Genomic DNA, 12235 nt, shown 5'->3' with positions numbered 1-12235 from the left:
CCCTTCATCAGGAATGGGGGGGAAGAGAGGAACAAAGCCCAGTAATAGAGATAGGGGAGGGGGTAGGGCCTAGAGGCACCAGGTGGAAAACCAATCAGAGGAAAGATAAAGGGGGAGGGGGAGGGGATAAGCATGAAAGAACTGTAGAGATAAAGAAGCAGAATGTTGAAAGGGGAGAGAGGCAGACAGGGACCTGGGATAGGGGAAGGGGAGGGAATTACCAGAAATTGGAGAATTCAATGTTCATACCACCAGGCTGGAGGCTACCCAGACGGTAGATGAGGTGTTGCTCCTCCAACCTGAGTTTAGCCTCATCATGGCAGTAGAGGAGGCCATGTATGGACATATCTAGACAGGAATGAGAGGCAGAGTTGAAGTGAGTGGCAACCGGGAGGTCCTGTCTATTGTGACAGATGGAGTGTAGGTGCTCGACGAAGCGGTCCCCCAACCTGCGTCGGATCTTGCCGATGTAGAGGAGGCCGCACTGGGAGCCCTGGATGCAATAGACGACTTCTATCTCAATAACTTCTCTTTTGGTTCTTCCCACTTTCTCCAGATCAAGGGCATAGCCATGGGCACTCGCATGGGTCCCAGCTATGCCTGCCTCTTTGTGGGTTATGTGGAACAGTCTATGCTCCAAATCTATACTGGCACCACTCCCCAACTTTTCCTCCGCTACATCAACGACTACATTAGTGCTGCTTCCGGCACCCATGCTGAGCTCGTCAATTTCATCAACTTTGCCTCTAACTTTCAACCAGCCCTTAAATTCACTTGGTCCATCTCGGACACTTCTCTCCCCTTTCTTGATCTCTCGGTCTTCATCTCTGGAGACAGACTATCCACTGACATCTTCTACAAACCCACTGACTCCCATAACTATCTTGACTATACCTCTTCCCACCCTGCCCAATGCAAAAATGCCATTCCCTATTCCCAGTTCCTCCGTCTCCGCCGCATCTGCTCCCAGGATGAGGCTTTCAGTTCCAGGACTTCTCAAGTGTCCTCTTTCTTTCAGGATTGCGGATTCCCTTCTGGCGTCATCAAAGATGCCTTCACCTGCATCTCCTCCACTTCCCACACTTCAGTCCTTAACCCATCCTCCCATCACCACAACAGGGACAGGGTTCCCCTTGTCCTCACCTACCACCCCACCAGCCTCCGGATCCAGCATATTATCTAATGCAACTTCCGCCACCTTCAACAGGACCCCACCACCAAGCACATCTTTCCCTCCCTACCCCTTACAGCTTTTCACAGGGATCATTCCCTACGCGACTACCTGGTCCACACATCCCTCCCCACAGAACTCCCACCCAGCACTTATCCCTGCAAGCGCAAATGCTACACTTGTCCCCACACCTCCCCCCTTACCACCATTCCGGGGCCCCAGACAGTCCTTCCAGGTGAGGCAACACTTCGCCTGCGAGCCCACTGGAGTTGTCTATTGCATCCAGTGCTCCCGGTGCGGCCTCCTCTACATTGGCGAGACCCGACACAGATTGGGGGACCGCTTCGTCAAGCACCTACGCTCCATCTGTCACAATAGACAGGATCTCCTGGTAGCCACCCACTTCAACTCTGCCTCTCATTCCCATTTAGATATGTCCATACATGGCCTCCTCTACTGCCATGATGAGGCCAAACTCAGGTTGGAGGAGCAACACCTCATCTACCGACTGGGTAGCCTCCAGCCTGGTGGTATGAACATTGAATTCTCCAATTTCTGGTAATTCCCTCCCCTTCCCCTATCCCAGGTCCCTACCTGCCTCTCTCCCCTTTCAACATTCTGCTTCTTTATCTCTACAGTTCTTTCATGCTTATCCCCTCCCCCTCCCCCTTTATCTTTCCTCTGATTGGTTTTCCACCTGGTGCCTCTAGGCCCTACCCCCTCCCCTATCTCTATTACTGGGCTTTGTTCCTCTCTTCCCCCCCATTCCTGATGAAGGGTCTCGGCCCGAAACGTTGGCTACTCTTTTCCCACGGATGCTGCCTGACCTGCTGAGTTCTTCCAGCGTTGTGTACGTATTCTCAAAACCACCTTTCAATTGCTTCACATCAACTATGTTTTTTTCCCTGTCATAATGTCAAAGGTAAGGAAGTTCAGTGATTGGAGTACAAAGATCACTTCCATTCTCAACTGCTCAGTAAACGAAGCAGCCTACGCTTGCGTGTAGCATAACCCACATTCAAGCGTGGATGTGGCAAATATTTTTCATGTCTCTAAAACATCCCAGGCATTAGCTCTCTAAAAGAGACACTATCCACCTACTTTTGGTTTTCACTGATATTACCATTGACATCCTGGGCAAATCTAATCCTCATTTAATTTAGTATACCCTCTGTTTATCTTTCTTTTATATCCAGGCTTGTTTTGTGAAGATACCTAATCCACTCCCTTTGTGCTAGTTTCCTACATTCCTGTTTATTTATTCACATGTAGCACTGGCATCACCATGATTTGAGAACAATCTGTCCCATCAGTTCAGCTCCTTTGTCTTCTAGTGCTTGTGCTTCACTAGAAACAAGCCCTGCTTTTCCACACTGGCCTTTAGCTTTAAGTATCCTAATCTATCACAATTTGTAGAAGCTTAGGAAGTAGAACTTTTTAATTTAACTTCCCTTTCTGAGCAGGCAAGAGGAAGTTCAGTTCCTACTGAAGTTGTTCGTTCCAACACAAACCTTGGTAACTGGATTTTCCCATTCCATTCCAAATTTCTCTTCAATTTATAGAAAAGTACCATAATCATTTAGACTGAGGAGTGGTGTTCTTACTCATACAGAATGAATACTACTTGTTGAGGATAAACGTTGCTTAGGTAGACTCCACAACTTTTCAAGGAAAATCGATTAATATTTGAAAGAAAGGAAGCTATGGAGTACATGAAAAGTTTAGGGCAGTAATGTAATTTTTGCATTGCAGAAGCAAAGAGTCTATGTGTAACATAGAGACGTGAGACCCTGCAGGTGCTGGACATTTGGAACCTATATGTAAATTTTGGAATGTACTTGTCTATGCTCTAAACTGTGCAATGCTGGTATTTAATCACCACAATGGCAGGTTTAAGTTTGCACCTAGCTACTACCTCCTGAGTCCTTAGTACGTCATTTTTGAAATGAGTTTATCCTCGGTAATTAGAAAATTCATATGGCTTTCTATATTTTTGTTCCCATCTTTTAAAACAAAATACTAAGGCAGATATTAGGAAATTTGTCTGACCCAAATGAAAAGTCTGAGAGTGTTTTGAATTGGGGCCTTTGATTTCATTTCAATAATTTAAATAATGCTTACCAAATCATTACAAGGATGGAAATCTCTCTATTTTTAGCTGCATCTGTTAATATCACTTAGCTTTAAATGTAAAGACATTTCACCTTGTGTTGTAAACAGACAGCTTACCTCTTTAACAAATGGAACTTGTTTGCTTCATTTGGGACAAAATATCATGCAGTCGTGAAAAAAACTCCATTCAGTAAATAATTGTGCAAGTTTTTTTTCCATTGTAGGTTTGTGTGCAGAAAAGATTTTTAACTATACCAACAGCCTTGCTATTTTCAATGCACTCCTGGCTGGCTTCCTGCATTTCACATGTCATCAACTGAGACGTCTGTTGTTCCAGTTTACACCACTTGCCCAACCCCATTCTGTGCTGCCTGGCATTGACTCCTGGTTAAATACTTCGTCAATTTAAAAATTCTTCTTCTCTTCAAATCCCTCCATCATCTTGGAGGGACTCCCCTCCCCCAATCTTTGTGTTTCTCCTTCAGCCCTGTAACATAATTGCATCCTAGGTTCTTTCTCATCCAAGAACTTGCCAAGCCGTTGGCAGCCATGCCATCAAGTGTTGACCTAAGTTCTGGATTCCTTCCTAAAGCCTCACCACCTCCCTTTCCTCCTTTAAAATGCTTTAAAATCTACCTTTTCAATTCAGTTTTTAATCTAGTTGCTCTTAATGTGGCTCCATGATGTGTTTCAGAGCATCTCTGGACATTTTGGTATGTTAAAAATGCCTTATAAATACATGTTTTTGTTCTTCAATATTTATTACAGTTGTCTTGCACTTTCTTTTCACAAGAGGGCACTATTGATCAATTGCACAGCAGTTAAAAAAACTTTAACCTGATTTCACACAGCTGAAATTTTGATCTCTTATTTGGACCTTGGTTCCAGGCAAGGTGATGCCTATTCACACTCTGATATTCAGCAAATTTTTGACTTCTGAATCGGAAGTTAGAGACAAGCTGGAGGTCTGACATTATCCAAGTATCAATTGCAGCTGTTCATTTGCTGCCCTCCTGTGTTCCTTTCCCATTCCTATCTATCCATCAAGGTTCTCTCTCCTTTTCTTCACCTCTTCCATTCTCTCCTCTCTTACTTCTAATCTAGACTTGTTTTCTACCCTCACCCTGATCTACTTGCCCATCATCCCCGCCTCACCTCTGCCTTTCGCCTCTTTATATTGGTTATTTCCCCTCGACAGTATGTCCTGGTTAGAGGTTATTTGTAAATGAACAATTCACAAGTGAAGACTTGCCAGTGAAAAATTCTGTCGATCGTTTGGGAGGTGGATTCAACAAGGTAGTGCTGATAAGTGGTGACTCTTTGCGTTCAGTCACGAACCAGCACACCCTGATGCCTTCCCTGTCGTTGTGGGGGGGTTTTCAACCAGGCCAGCTTGAAGAAGTCTCTGAATAACTACCACCAGCATGTCACCTGTGGAACCAGAGGTGCCAACACACTTGACCTCTGTTATACCACCACCAAGAACACTTACCACGCCCTGTGGAAGTTGCAGTAAGGCAAGGGTTGAAGACAACATCTAAGCAAGGATAACGGGGCAGTTATAGCCAATGAGACCACAGAGACATCTCTGCTCACCACAGATGAGATATGCTGGGGTTACTACAGCATTGTGTTCTCAAACCAGATGAGTGAAGCCTCTGTAGTGAAATTTTTCCAGAAAGGTCTTCCTAAAACACAAGAGTCCATTTACACAGTAGAGAGTGCCAGGAACAGATGAGATAAAATAATGGAAGGATGTGAAACATACCCATCAACTAAAGGACAATTCCCTTTACTAACTTCAAAATATCATTAGCTGTTTGCTTGAAACTTTCGATTGATTTTAACACCGCTTTTGTGAATGGCAATTGATCCTGAAAATAAGGAGTTCAAATTATAGAACTTACCAAATGGTTAATATCTGTAACTGATACGCCAATTCTGTATAATTCTGTTCAGGCTTCAGAGAGTGTGGGTGACGGGCCCATGCTGTTCTCCTTGTGCACAAGTAAAATAAAAAGAACATTTGAGTCATCAGATTGCTTGTGTTCTGGGCGCAGTTATTTTAATTATTTAATCTAATTTATTTTTATTATTGGCGATGACAACCGCAATTTGGAAAGTTTGATCACCAGTACTTTTACTCTTGGCATACAGGCAGAGACTGAAGGCTACAGCAACAGTGGTGAGGACCAAGAAAGTATGGTCAAAAGGGAGGCAGAGGACTACTTAAAGGACTGCTTTGAGTAGGTGGACTGGACAATATGCAGGGATTTATCTTTGAATCTGAATCAATATGCCACAGTTGTCACCAGCTTTATCAGGACCTTTGTGGATGAGCATGTACCTTTGAGAACATACCGGATAAACTCAAAACAAAAGCCATGGATGAGCCAGGAGATTCGTAGTCTGCTGAGGGCTAGAATTGTGGCTTTTAAGACTGGTGATCCAGAACTATACAAGAAGTCCAGGTATGACCAATGGAAGGCTACTTTAAGAGCAAAAAAAAAATCAATTCAGATTGAAGTTAGAGACAGAATCAGATGCACATCAGCTCTGGCATTTTTTCAGGCCATTGCTTCCTACAAAGCAAAACCTAACATCATGAATGGCTGTGATGCTTCATTCTCTAATTAGCTCAACACTGTTTATGTATGCTTTGAAAGGGAGTATAAAACTACACCTGTGTGAATGCCAGCAGCATCTGATGACTCTCTGACCTCTGTCTTGGAAGCCAATGACATAACATCTTTCGCGAGGATTTCACAAGGCATCAGGCCCTGATAGTGTACCTAGTTTGGCATAGAAACCCTATGTCAACCAACTGGCAGGAGTGTTCAAGGACATCTTCAACCTCTCACTTGCAGTTGAAGGTTCCCACCTGCATCAAAAGGGTGTTAATCATACCAGTGCCCAAGAAGAGCAGGGTAATTTGCCTCAATGACTGTCGGTCAGTTGCAATCACACCTACTGTGCTGAGGTGCTTTGAGAGGTTGGTCATGGCCAGAATCAACTCCTGTCTAAGGAAGGACCAGGACCCATTGCAATTTGCCTATCGCTACTATATGTCTACAGTGAATGCAACCTCACTCTCCACTGAGCCTTGGACCACCTGGACAATAGCAAAAAGGCTGTCAATCTGCTGCTAATTGATAACAACTCAGTGCTCAGCACCATCTTACCTTCAGTACTTAGCAATGAGCTCCAAAATCTGGGTACCCCCCTCTGCAACTGGATCCTGGAGTTCTTCATTGTGAGAGCACAGTCAGTGCCGATTGGAAATAACATCTGCTCACTGACAATCAACACTGGCACCCCTCAAGGATACGTGCTTAGCCCATTGGTCTACTCTGTCTACACCCATGACGCTGTGGCTAAGCACAGCTCAAGCTCCATCTATAAGTTTGCTGATGACACAACCATTGTTGACAGAATTTCAGATGGTGATGAAGAGGAGTACAGAGTGAGACAGCTCAGCTAGTTGGGTGGTGCCAGAGCAACTCGATGTCAGTAAGTCCAAGAAACTGATTGTGGACTTCAGGAAGGAGAAGTTGATGGAACACACACCAGTCCTCATTGAGGGATCCAGAGTGAAAAGGGTGAGCAGTTTCAAGTTCCTGACTGTCAACATCTCTGAAGATCTATCCTGGGACCAGCATATTGATGCAATCACAAAGAAAGCATAACAGTAGTTATATTTCATAAGGAGTCTGAAGAGACTTGGTAAGACAACAAAGACGCTCGCAAATGTTTATAGATGTACCGTGGATAGCATTCTAACTGGTTGCATCACTGACTGGAATGGAGGGTTGACTACACAGGATTGGAATAAGCTGGAGAAAGTTGTGAACTCAGCCAGTTACATCTTGGACACTCGCCTCCCCTGCATCAAGGACATCTTCAAAAGGCAATTCCTCAAAAAGGCAGAATCCTTCATTAAGGACCCCAATCATCAGGACATGCTGTCTTGTCATTGCCACCATCAAAGAGGGTGTACAGGAGACTGAAGACACACACTCAGAGTTTTAGGAACAACTTCTTCCCCTCCACCATCAGATTTCTGAATGAAAAATGAACCCATGTAGACAATACTATTTTTTGCTCTTTTTGCACTAATTTAAGTTTAATTGAAATTTAATTGAAATAGTTTAAAACTTTTTTGATTGTAATTTATAGTTTTTTATTATTATGTATTGCAATGTAGTGCTGCCACAAAACAACACATTTCATGTTATAAGCCAGTGATACAAAATCAGATTCTGATTTTGATTAATTTGGAGACCGCATCTGGTCTGTTTTAATTTGGGTGAAAGTCAGTTGATCATCCAGGTCATTGCTCATGAACAAATCCAAAAGCAAAGTTTATCCACACCATTTCCCACTCTTAGCTCCTTTCAGCTCTTCTTGTTCCTGGGAAATGAAGCCTTATCCTGGCTGTCTGTGAGCTATTGGAAGGGACTTTTTGATTGAAATCAACCCCAAAAAGACAAAGAACAAAGAAAAGAATTAGATTGGAAAGAGAGGACATGGGCCAAACATGAGCAAATGGGACTAGCATAGATTGGAGTCCTGGTCAGCATGAACCAGTTGGGCCAAAAGGCCTGTTTCTTTTCTGTCTATGACTGTACAGGGAGAACAAGCATGGACCATTCTCCACGGCTAGGAAACAGGGTTTTGAATTTTATGATTGAAACATATTTTCCAAATGGTGACATATTGATCCACAGGAAAAAAATTGTGTGTATCTATGAATAGAACAATCAAGTAAGTCATAAAGAATTACCAAAATTCCATTGGGAAGAAGCTTTCACACTTGATCATTTTTGTTTGCTTGCTTTGTCTTAATTTTAGTAACTGCTCCTTATTAGAAAGTAGTTCTTTATTTTCAATGATGTAAGTGACTTTATTGTAGAAGCTTATCTTTGGCTACCACCACAGGTCCTCTCCAGCTTATGAATGTCTTGAGTTATTTGTCACTCTGAACCTATGAGGGGGCACCTGGGAGATTAGTGGAGTAGCTGGAGATGGATTTATCGGCCTCTGTCAGATGGAGAGCCGGGAATTTCAATGTGTCTTCTCTCCACAACGCCTGCCGCTCTCCCCCCATACCATCTAAGCGCCACAATAATTGGGTCTGGGTCAAGTCAGACAAAACTGGGAGTGCTGAGCAGACTTGCTCGTTGGTGAAGATGGCTGGTGGCTGCTCTTCCCATTCCTGCTCCCCCCCCTTCTCAGTCGTTACTGTTATACTCCTCCATGTGCTGCTGTTTGTTCACTTACTATTTATGAACAATTTCAGTTACAAACAATTCTTAGAAATCGAACTGTTGTATAATCTGTGGACTGCCTATGTTCTGTATAGATCATATTTTTGTGCTCCTTACTTTGATTCCAATACAACTGAGCATTTGAAAGGAATACCACTGGCAGCTGATAATATAAAGTCACGTAGACAAATTCTGTGCATTTGGCACTAGTGACTGTAAATAAATTTCACCCAATAGATTCTCCTATTTGGAACAGCTGCAAGTCCAATAATGGCATTGTTCGAGTAATGCACCATTAACCTTCGTGCTCTTAATGGTTTTCTGCTCTGTTAGAGTCAGATCAATAGAAGACGATGAGGATCCTATTGCATTTTTTCTTTTATGATTTGTTGCCTTAGAAACAGAAAAGAGAGAGAGAATTACAATGGCAGTCTTTTTAACCCTTATTCAAAGCTCAAGAAGAGCAGACCTAGCTAAAAGTAGGAATGTTTCCATCAATTGCCATAGTTTTATTCATACCTAATAGTTTTGTATTCATAATTAAATTAGTTATATCTTGGCAGTATTAAAATTTTGAGTTGTTTGCAACCCTGCAAATCATTGCAAACCATGCACTTGACAATATGTGAATTGGCCAATGTACATTTCACAAACAGATTTTCAATAACAAACACAAAGTGTCACCATTTTCAAACAATTGGCTTCAGCAAGGCTTTGCTTTGTAATGCACTTCCAGTGAACAGCACATCTTGACTTGCTGCATGCATTTTTCTTTTGTGTAAAGGCTTGTGTCTCTTCTTAATACTGAGAACCTAGATGACCAGAAACTGCCAATGTACAAAGAAACAGTGGCCTGTTGTGAATTACAGAAATATACTCAGCGGTCACTTTATTAGGTACTTCCTGTGCCACTCTGTATGCTCATGGTCTTTTGCTGTAGCCCATCCACTTCAAAATTTGATGTGATGTGTGTTCAGAGATGCTCTTCTGCACACCACTGTTGTAACGTGTGGTTGTTTGAGTTGCTGTTGCGTTCCTGTCAGCTTGAAATGGTCTGGCCATTCTCCTCTGACCTCTCTCATTAAGAAGGTGTTTTCACCCACAGAACTGCTACTCACTGGATGTTTATCAATATTTCCCCATTCTCTGTAAACTCTAGAAACTTTTATGCATGAAAATCCCAGGAGAAGAGTAGTTTCTGAGGTGCTCAATGCACCCTGCCTGGCATTGATCAAAGTCACGTAGATCACATGTCTTCCCTATTCCGATGTTTGGTTTGAACAACGACCGAACCTCTTGACCATGCTCTTATGCATTGAGTTGCAGCCACATGATTGACTGATTAGATACCACACACAAAATGCTGGAGGAACTCAGCAGGCCAGGCAAAGAGTACAGTCAGTGTTTCGGGCCGAGACCCTTCAGCAGTGTGTTGCATTGATTTTCTCGTGTTTGTGGCTGATTAGATGTTTGCATTAACACACAGGTGTACAGGTGTGCCTAATAAAACAGCCACTGATTGTATATTGATTGCAGGACCTCAAGTTGATCTGATCACATGTAATAATTCATAAAAGCTGACCTGATTAAACACCAAATTACCACACAAGAAACCATAAGCAGGCACCTGTTATGAACAGCACAGTATAATCAGAGTTCAGAACAATTTGGCAACATCCTCTAAAAGCAACACACAAATAATATCTTGGTGCAGTGCTTTTTTTTATTGGCTTGTTATTTAAAAGGGACATGAAATAAGGGTGTTAAATTGAAACCAATATCCAACTGGAAGCACTGCTACCTCATTTTTTTCTAGACAGTGAGAGGCTGCAAAGCTCTGACGTGCAGTGAGATATGTATGTCCTAGTTGCATGACTTGCAAAAGCCACAGGCAATATAAATTATTTGTTATCAGCACAAGAAATAAATATTAGGAAATGTTAATATTTCAGCCACAGCAAATATATATTAGTAGTGTTGATACATTATCATTTATTATCAGCCACAGCAAATAAACATTCAGAGCATTGCTTGGGGAATTGAATACCAAAGTAGTAAGTTCCAACTTCAATTATAGCATTTCTGGAGTACTGTGTGTATTATCAGACTCCTTATTTAAGGGAGTCTGTAAATGTGTTGGACGTTGTTCAGGGATTTAATAGATTGGTACCTGGAATGGGCAGTTTGTCTTATGAGAAAAGGTCAGACTGCCAAGGGTAGTATCTGGTGGAATTTTGAAGAGAGAGCAGGCACTTGACTAGATTGAAATGTATCAGCTTCTGTGCAGTCTTGACAGGGTGACAATTGAGAGGATGCCTCCTTGGTGGGAGATCTGGAACTAGGTATTTCTGTTCAGGAATAAGAAGCTGTTAATTTAGGAAGAGGTAATGGGAACACTTTATCAGAGGGTTGTGATTCTTTGCGAGTCCCTTATTCCAGTTGATCAGCTAACAAAGTATGAACTTTATAAAATATTCAAATGTAGCCAATTGATGAAAGTAGTCATCAGTTTGTTATATACTCCATTGTGGTGAACTACATATACCTGTCTGGACATGCCCCCTGCTGACTGCTCCTGTGGTTCCTCCCACAGACCCCGGTATAAAGGTGATTGAGGCCTGAGCCCGGCCTCTCAGTCTCCAGGATGTAGTATGGTGGTCACTCACTGCTTGTTCCTTCTTCCAGTCAATAAAAGCCGATATCTCGCCTTTACGTCTCAGAGTGAGTTATTGATGGTGCATCATCCATATGCACACACACGTGTTTGATGGTTGCACTTTGACCATCATATATTCTGTTAAAGTGGATGGTTCACCTGACAAATGGTATTGTGTTGTTCTTATGCTGCACCAGATATAATTTTTCAAACTATTTTGTAGTTGCTTTTGTTCTTCCTAGGAAATTATATGGTACTGGAGGATGGGCATGTCTGTAGAACAAATGTGACTCTCCCTGTGTTCTTGTTACCTTTGGCTTTAATCTTAAACTACAATCCTTGCGTATCTTTCTGTTTTTTGTTCTCCTTTGATAGGTTTCGTTAGTTGTCAATGTCGCCAGTGAGTGTGGCTTCACAGAAAATCACTACAAAGACCTCCAGCAGCTGCAACGGGAATTAGGGCCAATGCATTTCAACGTCCTGGGATTCCCCTGTAACCAATTTGGGAATCAAGAGCCGGGACCTGACCAAGACATTGAGAAGTTTGTTCGTAAAACCTATGGAGTTTCCTTCCCGCTGTTCAGTAAGATTGCTGTCAAAGGTACTGGAGCAAATGCAGCATTCAAATATTTGATAGGTAAGTATGAGATGCATCATAATTTGGTTTGAAACCGGACACAAAGCAAAAATAGAATCAATTTCTAATATTCAAAAATTACTGATTCTTTTCTCTGAGGTGAACATGATTAGAACCTTACTTGTGAATTTCTAATAATATTCTATTAGTGTCTTAATATTTTCAGTGCTCTTAGATATACATGTCAGAATGCGAAGATTGGAGGAATATGCATCATGTGTAGCCATAAGAGATGAGTGTCATTGGATATCATTAGCTTAATTAGTTCAGCAGAGCACTGTGTGTTGTTAGGTCGGTGGCTGTGCCTCAACGTTCTATATTCTAAACATAAGATTCCACAGATGCTGGAAATACACACACACACACACACACACACACACACACACACACAC

General features: G+C 42.3%; 1 protein-coding gene across 3 annotated transcripts in view; it reads left to right on the top strand.

The window, feature by feature from the left end:
• The window catches only part of gpx7 (glutathione peroxidase 7), a 47593-nt gene that overhangs the window by 26522 nt on the left and 8836 nt on the right, over window positions 1–12235 (top strand). For all 3 annotated transcript variants that reach the window (XM_059984237.1, XM_059984236.1, XM_059984235.1), the window contains one exon: window positions 11582–11843. In XM_059984237.1, coding sequence (XP_059840220.1) covers window positions 11582–11843 — 262 coding nt within the window. The remainder of the gene's footprint in view (window positions 1–11581; window positions 11844–12235) is intronic.

The sequence above is a fragment of the Hypanus sabinus genome, chromosome 11 (genome assembly GCF_030144855.1).
Source record: "Hypanus sabinus isolate sHypSab1 chromosome 11, sHypSab1.hap1, whole genome shotgun sequence".
NCBI classification, from domain to species: Eukaryota; Metazoa; Chordata; class Chondrichthyes; order Myliobatiformes; family Dasyatidae; genus Hypanus; species Hypanus sabinus.
The sequence above is the reverse complement of the archived record's forward strand: the minus strand, read 5'-3'. Positions and strand labels throughout refer to the sequence as shown.